At 40.0% G+C, this 25102-nt stretch overlaps 1 protein-coding gene across 3 annotated transcripts in view; it reads right to left on the bottom strand.

Annotated features, from left to right (window-relative positions):
- The window catches only part of TMEM131 (transmembrane protein 131), a 97303-nt gene that overhangs the window by 20250 nt on the left and 51951 nt on the right, over positions 1-25102 (bottom strand). For all 3 annotated transcript variants that reach the window (XM_066621972.1, XM_066621973.1, XM_066621974.1), the window contains 19 exons: positions 22003-22111; positions 21261-21369; positions 19876-20029; positions 19609-19779; positions 15232-15342; positions 15022-15156; positions 14369-14473; positions 13159-13245; positions 11370-11522; positions 11159-11234; positions 10958-11075; positions 9389-9527; positions 9181-9290; positions 7641-7707; positions 7030-7181; positions 4758-4900; positions 4364-4550; positions 3105-3290; positions 34-192 (listed from right to left, as the gene is read on the bottom strand). In XM_066621972.1, the coding sequence (XP_066478069.1) occupies positions 34-192; positions 3105-3290; positions 4364-4550; positions 4758-4900; positions 7030-7181; positions 7641-7707; positions 9181-9290; positions 9389-9527; positions 10958-11075; positions 11159-11234; positions 11370-11522; positions 13159-13245; positions 14369-14473; positions 15022-15156; positions 15232-15342; positions 19609-19779; positions 19876-20029; positions 21261-21369; positions 22003-22111 (2471 nt within the window). The remainder of the gene's footprint in view (positions 1-33; positions 193-3104; positions 3291-4363; positions 4551-4757; positions 4901-7029; positions 7182-7640; positions 7708-9180; positions 9291-9388; positions 9528-10957; positions 11076-11158; positions 11235-11369; positions 11523-13158; positions 13246-14368; positions 14474-15021; positions 15157-15231; positions 15343-19608; positions 19780-19875; positions 20030-21260; positions 21370-22002; positions 22112-25102) is intronic.

Genomic DNA, 25102 nt, shown 5'->3' with positions numbered 1-25102 from the left:
AGCTTTGCAGACATCAAATTCATAAGGGCTTACTTTCCATCAGATGAAATTCCAACTATTCTCCTGAGATCAAATGTCCTTCCCATATCAAAGGGAGGATTGGATGCCTCAAAGGACAGGCGTCTTCTGAATGGCTCCCAAATTCCTTGAGCTTCTAAATAGGCTGTTCCAATTACCAAAAGGAAGAGTACACTGCAATGGATGAGTTAAGCATCAGCATAACGAAAAACTGAAGATACAAAGGCAAACCAGGGTTACACCACTGCAAGTTAGAAACCACCCCGACTGATAGGAAAAGGAAAACTTCTAGTGATATTTACATATGCATTTATGGTTGGATATGCAATTAATGCATATGCATTTTGCAATTAATGCAATTAAGCCCCAGTCCTATTCTTCCACTTCACCAGGGCAGCTGTCCAAAATGTGCGCACTGTATCCAGCAGAGTGTGGTGCACAGGAGGCCCCTCAGCAAGCCTCTCGACCTTGCAATGGGTCTCCTTGGACCTGAGCCAGTGATTTCACTATGACAACTCTAAAGAGAGAAAAGGGCAGGGAGGCTGTGGGTAATGCCGTGTGCTATTGCTATGGGATCCAACCCTCCCACAGCCTACCTGCCCTCGTCATTACCCCTTCCCCCATGCCCTCCCGCACTGATTTACCTGCCCTGGCAGGCGGTGAGCATGGTGACAACATGGGGAGAAGGCTCCGGCCCTGTTGCTGGCACTCAGGCAGTGTTTGTTGCCAGAGCACGCTTTACAGCTGCCTTACAGCAGCCAGTACTGATGGAACACTAGCTCCGGTAGCAGAATAGCCCAATAGGATTCGGCTGTGAGTCTCAGAGAACTAACCTCACTCTTTTGAGCCTCAAAAACAAGAATTTGATAGAGATAATAGCAGACAAAACATAGCAGACAAAAATGCAACTGGTGAAACATCAGGCCTTGTTAACTGGGAAGTTGGCCCAAATGTTGAATTTCTAAGAGAGGGGACTCATAGGCTTTATCGCTGCTCAAGTTTAGGATCATCTTCTTCCAGGATTATCTTCCCAATTAACTCTGCCTGTTGAAATTGGATACACTGAAGGAATCTCCCGTTCCTTCCTAGCCATGGGTATAGTAAAGGGGAGTGCTACTTCGGGGTTTCCCCCAAATGAAAGTAGTCATCAGCAGGAATGCTTTGGTGCAGCTTTTGAAATTTTTTTCAAAGGACATTAGCCAAGGAACAAGCATCAGGCTAAGCAGGAAGCAAACTGAAAAATTTACCATGTTAGCATCTAGCCCACCAGGTGTCTCAAGGGTTGCCTGAACGTCAGTATGTGGCTAATGTTACATTAAGGCTACAATTCTATTCATATTTGCCTGGAAGCAAGTCCTACTGAACACAGTAAGACTTACTTCTGAGTAAACACACACAGGTTAGTACTTTAATATACGTTTTACATTTACCTGGAATGCTTTTTAATTCTATTTTTTCATTCTTACACATACGCTTTAAATTACGGAAACCCACTCCCCAGAGTTTGTGTTGTTGAAATGAGATAATCTTAAAATGAAGTTAATGTTTCAAAGCAGGAATGTGGCAGAAGAAACTATCAAAGGTATTTCAAACTGGTTTCTTTGCTGTATAGCTCTAGTGGGGCATGGCTATGGGAGTGGTGGTGTCATGATGAGCTCCTGCACTTATACAGTGGGTCACCCTTACCTGGAGATTTGACTTACCTGAGTTCTGTACCTGTGAATGGAGGGTCCAAAGAGGACCTCTAGACGCAAACAGAAGTGCTTTCCAGGCGTATCCAGAGGTGTTCTGAGGTTCAGGGAGGTCGCCTGTGGCCTCCTTGCCCACCAGGAAGCCTGAGAGGCACTTCTGATTTCTCAGGAAACCAGAAGTGCCTCTCAGAGGCCTCCTGAGGAGCAGGAGCAGCCACGCGCAACCTCCTCACCCCTCAGAACATCTCCAGATGCAACAGGAAGGCACTTCCAGTCATGTCTGGAGGTCCTCTGTGGACCCCACCAACAGATCTCAGTATCTGTAGATTCGGTATCCATGGGGGGGAGGTCAGGGAACAAATTTCCTGCAGATACTGAAGCCCAACCTGTACCACTATCCCTGACGTATTTATAAACAGCTCTTAGAATAATTAGATGTGTATGTACTTCCACAAGGATCAGGCATTAGCCATGTCCCGCTAAGGTTATAGGGTAAAGAGAAACAACTTTGAAATATCTTCATTAGTTTCTGGCTTACAAATAAGCCAGGGACAGAGGTAGAGATCAGACATTTATTTGACTCCATATTTGGCCTGGTTGCTCCCAAAGAGAAGTTAACAATACTAGTAGTTTATCAGCAGTGCTGCAGCTTCAACAAATTCATGCACATGCAAGTTTTGACTTATTTAGTGCTAAGAATCCAAGTGCTGCTTGTTGTGCAACAGGTGCTACTGAGTTTGTTTAGATAAAATGCAACTTTTACCCTTTTGTCTATTAACTGCAGTTTTCCAATGCTTTTCTGCGGGGGGTGGGGAGAGAGAATCAGCAAATGCAATTATGAAGTTCAACGAATTCAGAACAAATTTATTCTGAAAGAATAAAGACTTAAGAACCCAAACTTGCATGAGCAGAATAAAGCTCGAAGTACCATTTCAATCTTCTCTTCCCTACTGCAATCCCCTGAGCCCCAGAAAATTTGCTCCAATGAATAAGGTGGTGCTCAGGAGTGGCTGGGGACATGGCACGAGGGCTGCAGGGGAAGGCAAAAATCCCCAGAAATCATGAGGAAATTGCCTCTGTCTAATTTCCTTTATTAGTCTTCCACACCACACCCCAGACAATTTGACGATAACCTGATGCTCAAGGGCAGCTTCTGAGGTTGGGGGAAGGAGAAGAGGCAGGTAAGGTCTCATGTACAAGCTTAACTACACATTCAAATCTAAATCCAAGTCCTTTTAAGTACCCAAGCAAGAGCCATCAAATACATTGGAGTTCATACTGGATGTTTAAAAATAAGTGATGTCAGGATGCTTTACTAACATCTTTCATTTGTGATCTCAGAAATAGCAGCATAATATGCAAACACAAATAAGAACTGAAGATTGTGTACAGTACCTCATTATTCCTGAGACTATTATGTACAGTGCCAGTTCCCAATTGGGTCTGGGCAGCGCTTCTGCACATGTTGCTAACATATGATAGGGAAGGGATGCATTTAATATGAATATAAATTCAGAGCCTCCTGCTGTAGTTAACTTCAACTCACGAATGACTCTGGAAGTAGTAAAATCTGGCGTAAACCTGTTAAGAGTATACAAGGATTAAATTGACCCATGTTACATTGTTTACACAGATAACAAAGACCAAGTTCACACGTTTAGAGTAAGCTACAGTCAACATCACTTTCCACAGTAGAAAAGCAAACTAGGCATCTGTGCTAGTATACCAGTTATCTCTTAAATTCAGGGTAAGATCAAGTTGGACCCAGATCCCTTTGAAATTGGGCCCAGATTAAAACAGGCTTATTTGGTTTTTCACTACATGCTTCCCGAAGTAAATTTTCGCAGCAGTGCCTCTATTAGTCCTAGTGACATTGTTGCAATGTGCTCTGGCAGCATCCAGGACTCAAGGGAGTAGATTTCAGGAATCTCCGTGTCTGAAAGATCCATAGGAAACTACTAGGTCCATTCATGAAGGCTTCTAGGCTCTAACATACTCCTAGCAGCACCGTCACTAGAAAGGTGCCAGAGCCCAAACTTTGAAATGGGTTTGAGAACAACAGTGTGTTTCACTCCCCTTCATTTATTTTGGGAACAAACAGTTTTACTGAAGCCCTGTCTGAAATAGGCTAGAGGAGAGTTTACGCATTATTTGATTGAACTGATAACTACAGCTGTGGCAGTAGTGTGATCCACAGATGACAGGTACTGGGCACCCCTTGGTATCTGTGGGGATTCTGTTCCTGGAACCCCCGCAGATATCAAAATCTGTGTATTTGGGGTCTCCAAACCTTTCAAATCCTGCCAGAGAAGCTCCAGTCAGATGCCTCCACAGCCCTCAGAAGGCCTTCTGAGGTCTCCGAGGAAGGCTGAAAATCACTACTTTCTTGAGTCTTTCAGGACAAGTCAAGACAACTCTCTTGAGGAAGTGTATGTTGCTTCTTATTGAGTTAGAACTATTATTACAGTTTATAATTTGTACCAGCATTGAAGTGAAAATTTTTTATAGATTGCATTTGTACAGAAAAAAACTATGCTTCTCCCCCAAAACACTGGTTTAAACAATAGTACTTAAAAAGAACACCCAGCTCTCCCCATCACACCCCACTTGCTTAAGTTGAAAATGATGCCAATCTTTCACAAACATGTACTTACAATATGACAATGTCTGTAGAGGCATTGGCGTTTAGTGCAAATTTTTGACAGTTAACTATTTTAAATCCATATCCTTCACATAAATATCCACTGATTTCCATAGATTTTATATTCACTTGAAGCTGCCCTGTATTCTCTACTCTGAAAGTTCTTTTCAATGTAAAATTTGGCTCCTTTAATGTAGTTTCTGAAGTAAAAAAACACAAAGCAGTTTAGATTAATATCTTGCAATATCTTAGTTTAATAAGAGGTATAAGCATAGCTCTGTTTTTATAAAGTCTTTTTGGTCACTTTCACATTCTTTCTTTTAAAAGAAAAATGAAGAACAGTTATAGACTTTAACTCACTCATATGAATTCTTATTTCAGCAGCTCTCTCAACACAGAATACTCACTTTCCGTACAGTCTTTTAGTAATGCTTCAGTGATTTTAAAGCGCAAAGAACTTCCTGGCCCAGGTGGTTTGCCTGCAACCTTCATGCTCTCAGTTGTTCCTTGTCCTTTTACCATTATAGCATCGATTACAGTCAAATTATTTCTGTAGAAAATAAATCAATTCTAAATGATTAAGCACTACAGTTGCTAAGTTCTCTCATACCACTCTGCCAATATAAATTAACTTTAAGTTGCTTTTAAAAATGCTGCTTTTGGATAAAAAATCATAATGTTCACTTCAAGATATTGTTAAAGTAAAAAACATATATTTTATTATTTATTTAAAAGATTTGTATCTTGTCTTTCCTTAGCTGGAGCAAATGATTAAGATGGCTCACAATTCAAAATTAAAAATGTACACTATATAGAACATTCTTAAAAATCAAAAGGACACTAACAACTTGTATTTAAACCAAAGCACTGCTACAGAGACAATGGGACAATGACACGTCATCCAAACACAAGATGGAACAAAAATGTTTTGAGCCCTTGTCAAAAGGCCATGAAGGAGGGGGAAGTTCTTAGATCCTCTGGAAGGGAATTCCACAGTTACATTCTATATATGTTAACTGTGGAGAATCAGGCCAAGATCAAACCACCGTGCATTATTTCCTTATGCTATGTTTCTTAACAGAAGCATCCGATACATAGCAAGCCACTACTGGAAGCTGGAGTCTCAAGAGCAGTTTAGGATACTGTCAAAAATTCCACTAGGTATCAAAAGCCTTTAAGAACTCAAGGTGGCTCCAGATTTTTATCTAAACATTGTGAGCAATACCTTTGTCTATTTTAATCTCACTAAACTTCATAAATACTCAAGAGCTGCTTCATGCAACTGGCAGCTCCTATGCAAACACCTTTAAATATGGCAACTTGTCACTGTCATGAATAAGTACATGTTAGGCCTAAGTTGGCCTGAGAAGCCTGAACCAAATGAAGAAAGTGTAACTGAGAAGTTCCCAGATGCAGGAATGTGAGTAAATAAAAGGATTTGTTGTCTCTCCTTTGCTGGCAAGGAAGGACAGATAACAAGAATTACAACCAATTGAATGTTTAGCACCTTAGCAGACAGAGAGGCACGTTATCAAGGGTGATTGAGTGCAGCTGTGGATCTTCAGTTGGGAGGGGTAAGAACTATGAGGGGTTAACAACCAGGCCAACTTCGAGAAGGTTCTGTTCCTCAAGGGTTCTGACTGGACAGTCTAATAAGCATGAAGTCACCTCAGTACTATTAGCATAAGAAGTATAATAATGAGTGCCCGGGGTGTGTGTGTGGGGGTTCCTTCTTGGACAGAGTTTTGGGTGCAACATCCTGCACGCGTGTGAGCTCCACTGTCCATCATGGGCACCTGGCCCCACAGGTAGCCCTGGAGCTAAGAGATCTACAAGAGTAACTGACCCAGGTGAGAGATAGGTATTAATAGAGATAGCCAGCTAGCTTTGTTATTTTATTGCTGATACGTTTCCTAGATGTTTATGCCTCTAGCATTTGCTGCCTTACATAGACTGTGTAACCTTATATACTGCAAGGGGCCTTGAGGGTTTTAGGGTTCAAAAACCAAGAACCCTAAGCTCCCAAACCCCCCTTTGTGTACAACAGTCACCCAGGCAGGAGACTGGAGATCAAGACTGTAAAGAACTGATATTTCCACATAAAGGTCCACACATTGATATTGTAATTTGTGTCTTAAGGGTCACTATGATAATGCAACTCATTACAGCCACGTGTCAGTCAGAACACAGAGGTGCCTGTTCATAAAAACCCTGTTTGCCATACAATCTCAGCAAAGCTGTGATCCTACTGCTAGTCTGACACACTTGAGAGATAAACACATAACTGGGAAAGTAGGATTTGTGGTGCAGCAGCATCTAGGTGATCCTGTGGTGACAACCAACTGCATACAAATACTTAATGCTTTAAACTGCTACAAGTTATTCTTGAAAGTTCTCAATATGTACTTTGAACATTAAAGAAAATCCACAGCAGTGATTTTCAACCTTTTTTGTCTCTGACAAGTTAATAAAATGGTCAAAGCACACCATCAGTTTCTGAACAAGTAACAAGGCACACTGTACTGCCAGCAGGGGGCTCACATCCCCCAACTGTCCTACTAACAAATGACCCTCCACACTCCTCCACATTCCTGGAATACTAGTGTGTCAAAGCACAGTGGTTAAAAATGGCTGCTCTACAGCCCCATTAACTGAAACAATTCAGGAAGTATGCCATACCTGACAATTATGATTGATGAGACTGTTTCATTGAGAACGGGAGTAAATTTTACTTTGACAGATTTTCTCTCACCAGGTTTCAAAATAACATTTAAAACCAATTGTCGTGACAACCCCTCTGCAAATCCTGTGGAGCTCTGCAGTGCCTGGCCCTTGAAAGACAGAGACAAACCAACATTTAAAATGCATATATTTCCCCTCACAGCTTAAGAAAAATGCTGCCTATTTAAAATTAAGACAGCCTAAGTGTTCATCTAAAAACGTAAGAGCATGGAATGTAACACACATGTACTATACAGGTATATGCAACTAGGACCTGACTTGGTAGCAGCTCCTGCTCAAGAGCGTATTTGGCAGTAAGCATGGTTTTGCTATGCCAAAATGTGCACAACTTCCCTATGACCATGCTCTTCTGTGTATGGCAAGATACGCCAATGTTATCCCTATATTACATACATTGGGAGATGTGACTGAGATATAGTGGCTTCATACAGCAAATTCATGGTGCAGCTATGTTTTCCAACTCATAGTAAACATTCTTAATCAGTACAGTACATCACACCAGCTCAAGATTAAGATTTGGATAAAACAGAACTAAAAGAATTACTTACACAGTTTCTAGAAACCTGAAATTCTAGTGTCCTCAAATTGAAGTTTGTTGACTTACTCAAGTTAAACCTAGAAAACCCAACCCAACACACATCATTAGGTGTGTATATAGATATGAATTTTGTAAGACATTAAATACACTTTTAAGATACATGAATAATTTCCACATATTTGGAAAATTTGCTAGCCAGGATTGTTTTTATTTTTGAAGAAAAATTAACTTTTGCCATCATGCAAAAGACTATGAATACTACATAAGAGTCATGCAAAGGCTGCACAGTTCCTTTTCAGTCAAGCATTCCAAAAATAACAGGTTGGATCCATATGTTCCCCTTTCACATGCAGAGATGCTTTCTATTCAAAAGAAAGGTCATTTTGTGCTTTGCAAGGGAATACAGCACAAGGTGAAACTAAATCTAAAAGTACCCCACTTGTTCAAGACTTGCTTGGCACAGAAGTACAAGAATTGCTATACAGCATTCTTATTATTTCCTGTTTCTTATTATTTCCTTGTTTTAACTCTTGCACACATGGGTGCAAAGCAGTGCTAGTGGTTGCTCCCTTCTATTATGGTCTTTGGGTTCAGATATTATAGGTTGAATTCAGAGGATGAAATTCCATATAACAGAGTTGGTCCATCTTGCAAATGACCCTATCATCTAGAACAGTGTTTCTCAAACTGTGGGTCAGGACCCACTAGGTGGGTCGAAAGCCAATTTCAGGTGGGTCCCCATTCATTTCAATATTTTATTTTTAATATATTAGACTTGATGCTACCATGGGATGTAACTGCATTTGGGGAAATGTTACAGACCTGTACTTTTCAACAAGCTACTATGTATATTCTTTTAACAATGATAGTAAATGGAACTTACTCCTGGGTAAGCGTGGGTAGGATTACAGGCTAAGATTGTTAAAAATTTCCTGCTTGATGATGTCACTTCTGGTCATGACATCACTTCTGGTGGGTCCTGACAGATTCTCATTCTAAAATGTGGGTCCTGGTGCTAAATGTGTGAGAACCACTGATCTAGAAAGCAGATTGCCTTATTTAAAAAACAAGGGAAAGGGGAGGAGGTATGCAGGTTGTGGGCACTGTGCACATATGTACACACACACAGTGGCTTATCTCCTTAAAGTCCACACTCCCAGACCCTTTTTTCCTCCCTGTTGGGTTTGTTTCTGGTACTGGAGCCCAACTGGATATACATTTAGGAAGAGGGAATCAGGGGAGGTGATCAGCGGGGGAAGGGCGCGATGTCCCTCAACCATGTTTTTTAAAAATAGGCCCTTCATGACTCCACTTTAAACACAACTAGTGTAGACTCAAGTTTAACAAATAGGCCTGTCACCATCACATCTAGTTCAACCCTAGGAACCTTCAAATATTCAGTTCATTCAAAGATGCAGTCTCTATATAGATTTCCCATCCATTCAAGCTCAAGCTGATCTCTGTAATACAATTGTTGCTACCATTATGGACTGTAAGAACAGCGTTGGTTTTGTCAAACCATGAACCATTTTTCTTTAACGATCACTTACCGATCTATTAGCTTATCTACAAAGACTGAAGGATTGGAATACAGTGCTATGGGAAGAAACTGAACAAAAACAGGAACATCTGCAGGATTTTCTAGAACAATTTCTTCCTCCTAAAAGAAGAAAGTTTGATACGTTTATCATCCCAAAGTAATACTAGAAACATTATGTTTTGATTTGTGAGTACTGCATTACTAATGTTAGGACTTACAGATGAGCTGTTTGTGTTGGTAAGTGAGAAATCCAAATGACGTGATGAGCCAAGTAAAGAGGGCCAGGCTAGTTCTGCTGTGATTCTGGATGTCACAGCTTTCTGAAGATCTGTGTCCACTTCAAACACAGCACTTAATCTAAAAGAGCAATTCAAGACTGAATGTTAGAGCTTTCTCTAGCAATATGTAAAAGAAATTTAAACATATATAAGAACAATAGCTGGTCAATTCCACAATTCAATTTTGCTAATAGCCAAATGCTATTAAAGCATTTTAGTAATTTCAACCAAACTATATTATGCATCTGCTATAACTGCAGAGATCAGGTGACCTTAGGGTGGAACAGAATATTGACAAAGGTACTTTTGAATACAACTCTAAAAAGAATTTTCCAAATGAAGTATGCAACTGCTAGACATTTGTGAAAATGTAAGCGGACACTGCTTCTCTGAAACATTTGAATTAATTTCAACAGCTATTTAACGAATTTATATCCCATTTCTCCCCTTCCATATAAGGCACTCAAGGCATTCAATTTAAAGATACTGTTCAAGCTCCAGGCTTAGTTCAGACTAGAACAAGAATCTTCTTGGGTTACAAATATAGAGCATCCCACATTATTTGTGAGGGTTCCATTCCAGGAGCCTCTGTAGATAAGGAAACCCCCGAATGATTAAATCCATGGATTTCTGGGGGCAGAAGCGACCAGAATCCTCCAGAAGCGACCAAACCTGAGCTCCCTTCACATTCGGAGCGTGTTCCGAGGGTTGGAGAGGCCACGCATGGCCTCCAGGCCCTCTGAAGGCCTTTAAAGGCCTAAATACATCACTTCCCAGTTTTTTGTTTTTTTGTTTTAAAAAAGAAGTGACCTACTAAAGCTTCCTGAAAGCCTTAGAAGGCATTCTGAGGGTCAGGGAGGCCACACGCCACCTCCCTGGCCCTCAGAACACCCTCCAGAGGTGGACGGGAGCACAGCTCCCGATCACCTCTGGAGCACCCATGTGGGTCTCACCCTGTGCGTTTGGGGACCTGCCAATAATGAAATCTACAAGTCTTGAATCCACAAGATACAGTGGGCCCACTGCTTACATGCTAAATTACACTTGTTCAAATAGCTAATTAGAAGAGCCACCATGCACGAGTGTGGGTGTAGTCACCATGAGTTGCCTTACAGAAATAGTCACAGCAATCTTTTACATTAAGGCACCAAGTTACTAACGTTCATGTTCTGAACATTCCTTGAGAAGTGGTTAGAACCAGAATCCAATCAGCCCACGTCTGGATAAAAATGAAAGAATTCAAGACCTGATAAACATGTCAAAACCCCAAAAAAATTTTCACTTATAAGTGAGGGAATCTTGTAATACACCAAAGTTATTTATCTTTATTGTATATTCAAGTTACTTCACTAGTTTATCAACTACATTCCTCCATTGCTTAGTTATATAACAGTTAATTATTGCTGTCCACTTGGATAATTAATACACATTACCATGTTAATAAACAATGGAGATTCCTTAGAACTCAGTTCCAACTGGGAAGCTATTAGGTTTGAAAAATTGACTCACTGATTGCCAGAGCGATCTCTTATTCCAATCCATTCTTTGAATAAATTATCATGTAAATCCCAATCTGAATCCCATGCATCTTCTTGCATAGATATACTGTGCTGTAATTTTGATTCCGCTAAGAAAGAAACAACAATTTCATTCAAATATCTTTACTATTCAGAATCCTATAAATATTTAATGGAAATTAAAATGACTTACATTTAGCCAGAAAAGGTAATCCCACATAGCAGTGAATACCACACTGTAAACCAGGGTCAAAATAAACATTTGCAATCTGAAAAAAAATAAGCAACAGCAATATATAAATATTAACACAACTAAATTTTCTTGGGATGGTAAAAATGTGAAAGCACTGTACATATTCAAAAAGACTCGCTTAATGCAGGAGTAAAAGTTCAAATGCTCAAACCTTTGATTTTTTTCCTGGCTCCAGATCTTCCTTGTTACTTCTTAATCTCTTGTAATAAAACCGGACATCTTCAGATAATGACCGAATCTGCTGTATTTTCACTTTCTGTGAGAAAGAGCTCATAATACTTAAACTCTGATGAACTGTCTTGCCCTAAAAAAAGGAAGGATATTGAATTGTCTTCTGTGTACATCTTTGTGCCCACAGCGGCACAAAATTCTAGCACGTTAACAAAAAAGTTACTTTGAATTTAAGGACATCTATAGAACAGTATTTTTCTCATTTAGAGTTCTTCAGCATAGACATGGACAGAATGTTATACTATCAGGTTCTAACGGTACAAAACTAACGCTGCAACCCTAACCTCACTTTCCAGGGAGTAAGCCCCATTGAACACAATAGGACTTACTTCTGAGTAGACCTGGTTAGGATTGTGCCCTAACAGACACACAGGACGAAGTCGAACATTTTGCAAGGAAGGTAACAGGAAGCACAAAGAACTGCTTTATTAAAGCAGCTCCTGCAATAATCAGTAGTATAAAAAACCACTTTGCTCTTTATAGTGAACCTGTCTAATCTGCGCTTTTAAAAAGCTTCTTCTATTCTACCAGAACGTCACATGATTTGAACACCAGATTAACTACATATAGTACAGATCACCTGTGTGATTTTCTTGACCTCCTAGCAATTGCCCCTCAGTAACCTAGAAGTAAAGACAAATCATTCTCTGCTGCTTCAGTGGATTTGAAAACCAAATGAGAGTGGTTTGCAAAAACTATATTCTAAAGTAAAACGCATCTCTGGAAGGATTGGCTTATGTTCAGTATATACTCAAATATTTCTTTTACTTTTTAGCTCATTTTTTCCAACAGAAAACAAAGCTGGAAGAATGAACCACAGCTGAAGGATTTAGCATCAGGGAGTTCAAATGTATTATTCCTGTTTCATGAAGCTACCCTGGGCTAAGAACACAAATACAGTTCATAGCTATTTCAGCTCTGTCTTTCACACATACTTCTACACTGAACCTCAAAGACGGTCAATAAAAAATTTTTTCCACTCTAATACAAATATACACAATCACACACATAAATAGAATTCACTACATAATTTTTAAAAATATTTTTGTTACAAGGAATTCTATAGATATTAAAAATTTATAGAGAATAGGCTGCAATCTAGAAATGCTTCATTCTTAAATGAGCCTAAAAAGGGATCGTCTACCTTTTAATCTTGTGACAGAGGTTTTAGGCAGCTCTCATTACCTCTGACGGAAGGCCTAGCAAAGAAAATACTCAGCGGTGACTGCTATATGCTCTTGATTGTCCTGATATGTAAAGTTGCATAAAATAGCAACCAGGATATACTTATTATATGTATCTATACCTTCTTGCAACCCAGAACTATAGCATATCACACAGCAGGCAATCTCCTAAGAAAAAACATGCCTCATATTTCTGTAGCAGTTGCTCATGGTCATCAGAAACAGCTGGCATTAACATTTCCTAGTTCTTAGAACTGAAACAGATACAATGAATGAATACACCCTATGGCTAAGCAGCAGCCAGAACTGAAGTTTGGGGAATATCCCAAGGCTGTGAAAAACAAAAAGGAGAACTGAAGGTGAAATTATTTTCTGCGTATAGCATGGAATGCAAGGTGAACTCTGTATCCTGGGTAAACAATTTATTAATCAAGCCTGCTTGCTTTCACATAACAGCTGTCAAAAGCTTAGTAGAAAAAAACACAAGGAAGAACTATTAGAATTCTCACTAATAAAGCCTCTTACTGGAAATGAAGGTGGAAGAAGAATGTGTTTTGGGGAGCAAGTCAGTGAGCCCACAGCAATTACAGCTTTCACAGGAATGGTTAAGATCTGTAGAAGGGGGAAAAATCAGTTTCATTTCACTATGTTGACTGACACAGATTTAAAAATTCAGTTTTTAAGCACACTCCTACAGCAAATGCAAAACTTCTTGGATGAATAACAGATGACATTTTTAAGCCTCAGGGAACTTAAAATTCAAACCAGTGCTCAGAACCTGGGCTAACTAACATAGAAACCTAGGCTTTTGTGGTCAAAATTATTACCAACTGTAAGAGTCTTCCTATGGGCTTATGACCACAATCCTCAAATTTAGTTTTTCCTGACATTTCGCCAGTAAGCAATTTCTGCCTGACACTGCACACTTGCAACAGGGATCAAATGTGCATACCTGTGGGTTGGGCAAAAATGGGTTAACTATGAAGGACACTGTCAAAGGACTAAAATGCTACCTAAAAACTAACTACTAGAAGCAAAGATGTAAATGTTCCAAACACATGGTTTTGAATTGCCCAGGTTTAGGGTCTCTCTGACTTTGGCTGGGGACAATTGCTCTTACACAGAGATGTGTAAAATTCATGTTTTAATTAAGAGGAAACTAGAAGCCAGCCTTACAAAGAGAGATAAAAATCTAAATTTCTAATAAAAGGAGACAGAACAAAAGTCCTTTTCAATTTGGCTTGCTTTGGGTATTCCTAAATTGGGAAAACATGGTCAGCTTTATATTACAGTGGCTTTTCCTAGAAAATGGTGTGAAAAGGGTGAGATTTAGTTTTTGTTGCAGAATTATCATACCACCTCTGCATAAAATTAATGCAGCCTTGTTTACTGAGTGGCAATAATCCCTATTAGCCTTTTTAAAATGTGGTAAAAGAACAGACACTCTCATTTCGAATTTGTACAAGAAACAAATGAAATTTTAATCTATGCCTTATTTTCCATACAAATATCTTTTAGGGCAAGCTGTTAACCATGCTTATCTTTTGCTTGGGAAAAACATTTTTCCGTGATTTCTCTAAAAAAATCTATAGGGTTGAAGACACTCCCTGAAGTGTGAAGACACACACACACACAAATCACTCCCCACTTATTGGATTGGTCAAGGGTTAATTAGTTTTGCTTCCTTTCCATTTCCACGAAAGTCATTTTCAAGGCCAATATGATTTAGAAATACCTCATAATCTGTTATGATTTGTATGGCTCCATCATGAATCCCTTCGAGTTCTTTTGGTATTAACTTTACTCTGAATATAGTGTACGAACCAGGCATCAATGTTACCTATAACACAGAAAAACACTTAGCTTAAGTTATTTTGAACATTTATATCCCACCTTTCTCCCTCTAGGAGATCCAAGGTAACTCATGATAATTATTTAAAAAACAATAAACCAACAAAAAAATAAGAACAGAACACACATGGTTAAATCAGAATTTCAAAATGATCATAAAATCAAGGTGATCATGAAAGACCTGCTGGACAAGACAAGTTCAGCTTCTAGCAAAACACTGGCAAAGAGGGGCTCAGCTATCACTCACACAGAAATAAATTCTGTAAGGCGAGATTCACACCAAGAAAACTCCTAGGTGCCTCCAGGCCACAGAAGATAATGAAACAGGAAAAAGGGCCTCCTTATCAGAACTCTACTGCTGATAGAATCAAGGCTACTTACAATCACTTCACAGGTTATACAAATTGCAGCTACATGTCTATATAATGTAAGCACTTCTGGTGCTCAACTTATTTGCTTAATATATTGGTATGATTTGCACCTTTTATCCACATGCTGAACACAACTGTGAAAAGAAACATTAAAAAAACTATTTACCGAAGTTTGTTCCAATGCACTGGCTTTTCCCAAGTCTGGAAGACTTGCAATTACTGTAGTTCTGTTGCCTTTTTCAACAGTTAGGAGTTCTATGGTCAAGCCATCTCCAATCACATGCCAGCTTTTTATGGCCAGCTTGAAAAGAATGGAATAGTTTTAGTAATAGAAAAAGCTTCCCATTTAAGAAAAGTTAAAAATATTTTTTTTTACCTGTATTGGGTTGCTGTTAATTATTGCAAACATAATGCTGCTACTTTCTGTGGCACTCAAAATGCCAAAATCTATTATCCGTTCCTCAGGTTTGAGGGGCAATACAAAATACTAAAAAAATAGAAGAACATTAACAATATTAATAAGAAGATATTACGAGGATATCCACCTGTTATCACACAAGCTTGGTTTTTTATCATTGGTTGTACAAGACAGTTATTGTCCACCTCTGCCTGAGGTGATCCTCCATTTAAACAAAGAACACGGACTCAAAATTATGTCTGGAAATCATTGGTCCAGCATGCTATGCATCAAGAACTACAATTACTGAAAAAACCCAACATCTAAGAAGATTTGTTGTGCTTTATCCATAATATTAGGCAACCAGAAGCCTAATACTCTGGTACTCTACCAGGCTACTCTACCATGACACAAGGGAAAGTGTCTGCTTCAGGAGGCAAATCTTGGGTACCATTAAAGATGGCAGAGTAGAAGACAAGCAGAACATGAGGCACAACGCACTGAAAAGGTATCCTATGCACACCCCATTGCCATGAATGAGAGCTGTGTAAAGACACAGTAGGCTATTATGCAGCAAACATTTATCATACTACAGCTTAAAACTAAGGACATTCAGTGGGTTCTGCCACATGACAATAATAAGGGTAGTATCATTTGGATTTGCCAATTCAGTACCACAAGTTCTTAGGTTGGCAGCATAGATAAATGCACACCAGGAAGTAAAACCATTCCCCCCCCCCCACTGTGCTTAGCTCTGGTTCGTCAATGTGTTTTAACTCTGCAACTCCCTTCTGGTTCAACTACCAAAAAAAATGGTTCAAATACATGATTTGACTCCTACAATTGCAACATAGCTCCTATGAAACCAAAGTACAGTGGTACCTCGCATAACGAAGGCCCCGCGCAGCGAAAAACTCGCAGAACGAAAGCGTTTTGCGAAGTTTGGTAACTCGCACAACGAATTTTTATGACCCGTGCTTCGCAAGACGAATTTTGTTTTGTTTTGGTTTGACTTAAGGGGGGATCTTCATGCCAGTTTATGATCCCGTTCACCCTAGTAAGGGGAGGATCTTCATGTCAGTTTATGATCCCGTTCACCCTAGTAAGGGGCGGATCTTCATGTCAGTTTATGATCCTGTTCACCCTAGTAAGGGGCGGATCTTCATGTCAGTTTATGATCTTGCCCACCCTAATAAGGGGAGGATCTTTATGTAAGTAAGTCCCATTGTGCTTGCTCCCAGGAAAGTTTGCACAGGATTACAGCCTTCAAACTCCCCACTCAGCATCCCCCCATCGCTCATTCACCCTCTCACTGCCCCATTTCCTTCACGTTTCCCCGTGATCACGGCAAAAGCAAGCAATTGAGTGCAGCTGCTCTGTCCTCCCCAGCTTAGAGCACAATCCTGTGCGTGTCTCCTCAGAAGTAAGTCCCATTGTGCTTACTCCCAGGAAAGTGTGCACAGGATTACAGCCTTCAAGCTCCCCACTCAGCATCCCCCCGTTTTTGAAATCCTCTGTACAGTATGTATGCCTTTAAAGAGCACTTAATAAACACTTTGTAAACCAAATTTGCCTTTGTTCGGACTTTTCTTGCCCATAGGAACGCATTAATTAAATTTCACTGCATTCCTATGGGAAAACGCGCTTCGCAAAACGAAAAACTCGCATAACGAAAGGACTCGCGGAACGGATTAATTTTGTTATGTGAGGCACCACTGTAATGAAATACACAGCCTACCAAAAATTATGCTGTTTACATGCACATCCTCCAAAACGGTTATACTTGAAGACAGAATGAATTTCCATTAACCAAATTTTTCTACATTAATTTTTAGAGCAAAACCAACACACACAATTTGTCTTATGTCATTAAAAAAAAAATCTCACTTCCCAATCTGTGGTGCAACCATACTTAAAATATAGTACACATTTCTGTTTTGTTTTTTTAATCATCACCACCTTCATGTCCTGCCTGTAAGCTTTCAGGGGCATAAGAGATGCTGGACTTTATCTTGGTCATATCTAGCAACGTGCTTCTTACAGTCACTTTTGCACATATTAGAAAAGAATCCAGGTGTAGTGACAAAGATTTGTTGCACTTCCCTTTTTAGCAAGAGGTTAAATCCTAAATTTAGGCTAATTTGGACATCCTAATTTTGGAAGAATTATGTATTATGCTACCAAGCATGGTTACAATTGTACTATATTAGATGCAGGTCTGTAGGGAAAACAGTCATCTCTCTTTCCAACTTAGGCACCTTGAGTGCCCTGATAATGGGGGGGGGGGGGAGAGATTATTATTTATTATTATTATTTTATTGATTTGTACCCCGCCTTTTTGCCCAATGGGCACACAAGGCGGCTAACAAACAATTTAAAAATACAACATGAAAAACAGTTAAAAACAATTTACAATGATAAAAAAGCTAAAAACAAAACAAAACAAACCCCATCGATTTTCGTATAAAAAGCAAGAACGCCAGCCAGCCTGTCAACAATTAAAAGCTTTTTGAAATAAAAAAGTTTTCAGTCCATGCCGAAACGTTAGCAACAAGGGAACAGTTCTCAGTTCTAAGGGGAGGGTATTCCACAGTTCGGGGGCCACCACCGAGAAGGCCCTCTTCCTGGCCGCCACCCCCCTCACATCTCTTAGTGGCGGCACAGTCAAAAGGGCCCCCCCAGAAGATCTAAGAGCACGGGCAGGATTGTAGGGAAGGAGGCGGTCTTCAAATACCCCGGACCCGAGCCGTAAAGGGCTTTAAAAGTCAAAACTAGCACCTTGAATTGGGCCCGGAACAGAACCGGCAACCAGTGTAGCCGCCGGAGCAACGGCTTGACAGAGTCAAACCGACGTGCCCCGGCAACCACACAAGCAGCCGCGTTCTGTACTAGTTGTAATTTCCGGACCGTCTTCAAAGGCAGCCCCACGTAGAGCGCATTGCAATAATCTAATCTAGATGTCACTAGGCATAGGTTACTGTGGCCAGGTCCGCGCATCTCAGGTACGGTCGCAGCTGGCGAATCAGCCGAAGCTGAGCAAAGGCTCCCCTGGCCACCACTGCCACCTGGGACTCCAGGAGCAGCTGTAGATCCAGGAGAACCCCCAAGCTGCGGGCCTGCTCCTTCAGAGGGAGTGCAACCCCATTCAGAGCAGAACGATAGTCCAGCACCCGAGCTGTGGATTTCCGAACCAAGAGCACCTCTGTCTTATCCGGATTTAATTTCAGCTTGTTCGCCCACATCCAGTCCCTAACCGCCTCCAGACAGCGATCCAGGACCCCAACCGCCTCCTCAGAATCAGGGGGAAAGGAGAGATAAAGCTGGGTGTCATCAGCGTACTGGTGGCAACCCACTCCAAACCCCCGGATGACCTCTCCCAGTGGCTTCATGTAGATGTTAAAAAGCAAGGGGGATAAGATGGAACCCTGCGGCACCCCAAACCTCAGAGGTCGGGGTGCCGAACAGGCATCCCCCAGCACCACCTTCTGGGATCTGTCAGCCAGGAAGGAGCGGAACCACTTCAAAACAGTGCCTCCAAGCCCCAACCTGGCCAGCCGGCCCAGAAGGACACCATGGTCGATGGTGTCGAATGCCGCCGAGAGGTCCAGCAGGACTAACAGGGTTGCACTCCCCCTGTCCATCCCCCGGCGAAGGTCATCCACCAAGGCGACCAAGACAGTCTCCGTCCCGAACCCCGGCCTGAAGCCAGATTGGAATGGGTCCAGATAATCCGTTTCCTCCAGTACCCTCTGAAGCTGGGACGCCACCACCCGCTCAATCACCTTGCCCAGGAATGGGATATTCGAGACCGGCCGAAAGTTATTTAAATTAGTGGGATCCAGGGAGGGCTTCTTCAGGAGGGGGCGAACCATCGCCTGCTTCAAGGCAGGCGGGAGCACCCCCTCCCTCAGAGATGAGTTCACCACCCTCCCTGTCCACTCGGCCAGCCCTTCCCGGGCAGCCCTAACTAACCATGCTGGGCACGGGTCGAGCGGGCAAGCAGCAGGTCTCACACGCCAGAGAATCCTGTCCACATCCTCAGGCTCAGGATAGAAGAGGTCAGATATAAATATTTTTAAATAAACCTCTCTTGCTACCATCAAAAGAATCTCCCAATCCTGAGTTCCTGTTTAGTGAATTACTTTTAAAAAGTCAATTACCACTTCTGATATTTAGGGGTTCTTCTTAAGCCTTAAGGCAATGGAGAGGTTTTAGGTTCTGGTTAATGAAAACCCTTGAATAGTTTTTTGAGTTTGGTCTGGCTACCTGCCGAGTATATTATGCAGAAATAAAACAAAACTCCATACAACATTTTACTTAAAAAATTAAGAAGTTTTTAAAGAGGGAGATACTTACATCTAAAAATCCAGTGTATGCTCTCACAGGCAGGTGAAATTTAGAAGCATTGGTAATCAGCAAAATATTGTTATCAATGTGAAGAGATGACAAGGAAGCCACAAAATAAAGTGTGAAAATATATCTGGATTCATTTGGTGGAATTAAAACTGGTTTGCTGAAGTTGTGGACCTAGATTAGTGAACAGATATGAACCAAGTTAACCATGACTACGATTTTTATAAAAATTAATAGTAATGCCACATCAACATACATAGTTGGGCTTACTTTAAATATTGCTTTAATTTCTTCTGGTAGCGATATATCATGAATGAGGACTGCAAAACTAAATGTATTTGTTAAGTAGATTCGTCTTTCCACAGCGTCTGCTGGACTATCACGGATATGAAACAATGTGGCTGCATGATCAAATCCTAAGTATCTAGTTCAAAATAAGAAAATAAATCAAGTGGCAGCAATTTGTACGGTTTTCTACAATTCTATAATTTTCTATATACAATCCACCATGATCAAACCCTCCCACATAAAACTGGTTAGGGATTCCCATTGAGTTTTAATTCTGGGTTGTTTACCAACTATGAGCACTTTGACTGAAGTCAAGACTGTTAATTAAGCAGGCCATAGACCAATTCCCAATTCTAATTCACAGGCCAACACACATTTTGCTTCCTTACGTTACACCAATTCCTGGGTATATTTGGGGTGCAGATTCTAAAAACGGCATCCGTTTTGGCCTATCACATCTAGTTTTGGAGATATGGTATAGCCTCAATAGTGAATGGTTCAAGCAGCTTCGTCATGAGGAAGGCTACACCATGGCTTCCTCATGAGGAAGCTGCTTGAACCATTCACTAATGGGGCTATACCATATCTCCAAAACTAGAAGTGACAGGGAAAAACGGATGCCATTTTTGGAATTGGCACCCCAAATTCATATCAAACCACCATAAAGTTTGGGAAAAACTTTTCTGACCCTCAATTTTGTAGGCCTGTGTTATTAGTGGGGAAAAATTTATCCTTTTCAAAAAACAGAAACAGCATTTGCCCAGATAAATTTTTAATTTGCTGAAATGCTTAAAACCCATGAGAGTGTAATGGCGTGAATGAGGGTCTCATTCAGTAATGAGAAACCAAAAGCTTTTTTTTGTTTTGTTTTTTACAAAGCAGGTGTTACAAGCAATACGAACTTGGAAAAGCTATGCTATATGAACTTACAAATGCAGAAGTACAGCAAACGCCAATTTGAAAGCAAGAACCCACTACGTGCTCCACCCAGCCTCTGCTCTCCACTTCAGCTACCTGCCACAAGTAAAACTGCCTCCAGGTTGTCCCAGTTGACATGGTAATAATGTGTAGTTTCTCTAGCACAGCCCTGTTAAAAGATAAGTTATGAAGGCATTATGAAATACATTGTGTGGGCCTTCTGGGTTCCCTCTTAATCAGTAGAGGGAGAATGCACAGCTCTGTGCATGGTCTCCATGGAATATTCCTATGATCAATGGTGTAATTCTATCCCTGTGACAACTGAGACATCTGGTAGCATTTTCACCTGCTACAAGCAACCATGCATGTGACTATTTACACATTTCTAGAAGCAACATATGAGCTTAAAAATGTTAGGTTTTCTTAAACATATTCCAGTGCAATCTTACCCATCTAATACTTCTGCTTGATATGGAATTTCAAGTTTTGAGTAACTCTTCTCTTTTGCTTTTACTGTTATTTTTCCTGAAAACTGTGGAGGTCGTTTTGCTTTTGAAGCTATACATATGAATTAAAGCACAAACAGTGTTACTATATGTACACCTATGAAATCAACACATTATTAATTCTAGTAAAATTAAAGCTTGTGTCGACCACAAACTATCATCCATTTTGATTTGACTGCTTTGTAATAAAACAAATATGCTATGATGAAGTCACTATTTACTTTTAAGATTTGAACCCAGTGCTGCTTTTTTTTTTTTTAAAGATAAACACCTCGTTGACCCTACATAACTTCAAGAGAGGCAAGAGATAAAAACACCCTTTCATTTTCTTTTAGCAAAAGAGAAGACATGGTCTTCAACAGATAGTCATCATGATTCTCTCGCTGCCCTGTCTCTGTGCAGGCACTAAAAAACATGATTAAACCACTTGGGAATTTCACAAAATTCACTAGAAGCTGAGTTACAGAAAGGCAAGAGAACCTTTGCTTTACAGAAATACACACTCTTGCCACCATTAAATTATTCTAAATATTTTAAAAAGGAAAGGTAATATGAACCTAAAACATGCTATTAGCAGCGGTGTATTCAGCACACAGCAAAAAAGCATCCCACCCACTGAATGAGCAGCATATATTTTTAAAAGTTGTATTTCCTCCCATTGTAGGCAGTAGGCATCACCACTTACCATCAAAACTAATACTTGCAACTTTTGTATATTTACTTTCAGAAGCACGCAACGTAACTGGCTTGAAATGCACTGTGATAGCTTCATTTTGTGGTGTGGGTCTAACACTCTGAAAAACACAACCAAGGCGTTATATGAAGCTAATGTTCCTTCAACAACCCAGATGACAGTAATCCTGTTTTCTGTGAAATATTGACATATTATCTACTAAGCTTACTGTTAGTTTCAAAACTATGGAACTTATGAAAACTTTATGTGTCAGAAATAATGGGTTCTTTAAAGAAACAGCAGGAACACAGAATAGTAAAACTTCAGCGTATTTACTAGGCTTGCTTTAGGTCATTTTCTCAACATTAGTTAGTTTTATTAGATGAGATTGTTGCTGTCTCTAAAAGTTCTAGAACTGTCCAAAGAGGGCCAATAGCTTCCAAAATGCATGAACAGATCACCACAACCACTGAAGCTATGTATTAATAATACACACCATGACAAATCCTGCTACATTTCCATAGCAGATTGTACAGAAATGACACCTGAGGTTGTCGAGGATCCTTTGCATGGGGGGAATGATCCTTTCCATTCTTGGAGTTACTCTGAATGTGACATACTTTGGAGACTCTCCATGTGTTGGACTCACCATATGATTTAAATCAGTGGTTCTCAAACTTTTTACTGCTGTGACCCACTTTGTTGGCTGCAGTGGCCATATCACACTTCAGAAAGCCTTGCAGCTTCTGGGTAGTGCTGGCCTGAGACCCACCAAAAATCAGGTGGTGTCCCACAGTTTGAGAACCACTGATTTAAATCTTGTTTTACCTTCCCCTTACCTCACACCAGAGGGACAACAGAACTTCTGAACAAGTAAAACACTGCATCAAAATGACAGCACTGAAGACATGCATGAAATGCAAAACTCAGTTTAACCTCTCTTATGAAAGTGGCAAGTGTGATAAGCCCATTTCTCTTGAGAACAGAAGAACTAGTTAACCTTTAAATGGTATGGAAATAAAATCATTACTAAAAGTCCTATGTGAACAATTTTAGTTTGGTATGGGTTATATCTATTGTTTGATATCAGAATGTAAGTTTAAGTATCATGGAGTTCGAACAGCTGTGTTTATAACAATACAATACAGCTAAATACCAAGAGCTGCTTGCCATACCACACAAAAATTAACACAAGTTTTTCTGGAAAAGAAAAAGAAAAATTACAAACCTAAGATGCTTTGAACAGTTTTTTAAGTGTGTGCACTTTAAAAACTGCACTTTATATACATGCATGTATATTTATGATAAATATAATAAAATACATAAGATCTTTTTTATGACTATTGTTAACAATCCTATTAAGTGTGGAATTTAGATCTACAAGAACTTAGCTACCTGTTAAATATAGCCTTGGCCTTTTCTCATGACAGTAGTGTGAAGTTTAAGATTGGCTTCTTTTCTTGCTTATAAACGGTGTTAGAACTCCTGGAGGCACATATCCCTACTCTCACCTGCACACCACCATGCTTACGTAGAAATATTTAGCAGTTTTTCAAGAGAAGTTTATAGTATCTGACACCTCCACAGTTCACTTAACATCTAGTATGGTAGCAACAGGAAACTGAGCAGTAATCAAAACACTAGAATTCTAATCTGCCAGGTCATGCAGCCACAATTCAAAAAGGTATGAGTTTTAAAAACATGACTGAGGATTAGTTATATAATCTCTTGCTCAGTAGTTTAACACATATCTCTTGTTATCAAAGGATAAAATGAGAAGTCAAACAAAATTAAATTTCTGCCATGGTTGATCAGCATTACAGTGATTCTAGTTTTTGTTCACTAACTGACCACCTTCCTGTCACTAGCACTGCAGTAAAGAAAATATCACTAGATCATTTCATATTTTTCTTAATATAACCCAGATAGTGGGAAACAGGCCAGCCTACTGAATTCATGAAAGGTTAATAAAGGCTCAAACAGATACAATGAGCCTTCAGTATCCACAGGGGATCCATTCCAGGAATCACAAGTTACTGAAATCCATGGGGGAAGAGCACATCGCTGCAATAACTTACCTGGAGACCATTCCAAGTCCTCCAGAGGTCACACATGGCCTCATCAGAAGGCTTCCAAGGCACAACTAGAAGCCACTTCTGATTTGTGCCGGTAACTTCTGGTCGCAACTGGAGGTGTTCTGAGGCCCATCAGCCACAGGCTTGGCATCCACAGATGCTGAGCCCACAGATAATGAGGGCCTACTGTATAAGCTAGTGCTCCTTGGTATGAGGATGTACGCTATACTTTTTGCATAAGACACTTTACGACTGCAGATTTTAACAAACAAAAGACACAAAAACTAGTGATATTCCAAATTTGTGAAATGTGTTTTGCTGTATCCAAATTAAAGTCCAGAAAACCCAAAGTGTCATCTTTTATGTGCCATTCACTCTCCTAGTGTTGTTAGCTAGTTAGATCAATCACTTAAGAGCACTGGTGTAGATAAGCTACTATGAGCACCCATAATCTCTGCTCACAGTTCTCCAATGTTGAGGGATCAGTACTATAGGAGACTCACATCTAACACAAATACAAACACAGAATGCCTATGTATAATCTGGAAGTCAGAAATACAACCAAAACCACATACTGTGCCAGGCCTCACACAGCACCCCCCACTAACAAGGAAGTAAAGCGTTGGGGCTGACAAAATGTGCTTTTACTGGAGGTCTTTACTGGCAACAAAATGCTAAGTAGATGTGCTCCATCAGGTCCTGTGTTGAATGAGTGGAACAACTATTCACCTTGCATATCATTAACTATCATTTGTAGTGATATTATAGCTAAGAAGTACAGAGACTTCTTAGAGACTCCCACTAGATCTAATTACATTAGAATTAGACAATTTTATTGAAATCTATAGAACTTAAAGTTCTATAAAGAAATTATAGATGTAGCTGTCAAATACAAAAACCTAGGAGTCTTGCATATGCACGGTTAGTAACTACTGTACATTCTAATTATTGTAGTAAATGACATTTTACATTCAATGACAGAGGTTTTTCTTGAATGTAATTAACATAACTAAATAAGTTATTACAAAGAGTACAGA

This window comes from Tiliqua scincoides, chromosome 3 (genome assembly GCF_035046505.1).
Source record: "Tiliqua scincoides isolate rTilSci1 chromosome 3, rTilSci1.hap2, whole genome shotgun sequence".
Taxonomy (NCBI): Eukaryota; Metazoa; Chordata; class Lepidosauria; order Squamata; family Scincidae; genus Tiliqua; species Tiliqua scincoides.
The sequence above is the reverse complement of the archived record's forward strand: the minus strand, read 5'-3'. Positions and strand labels throughout refer to the sequence as shown.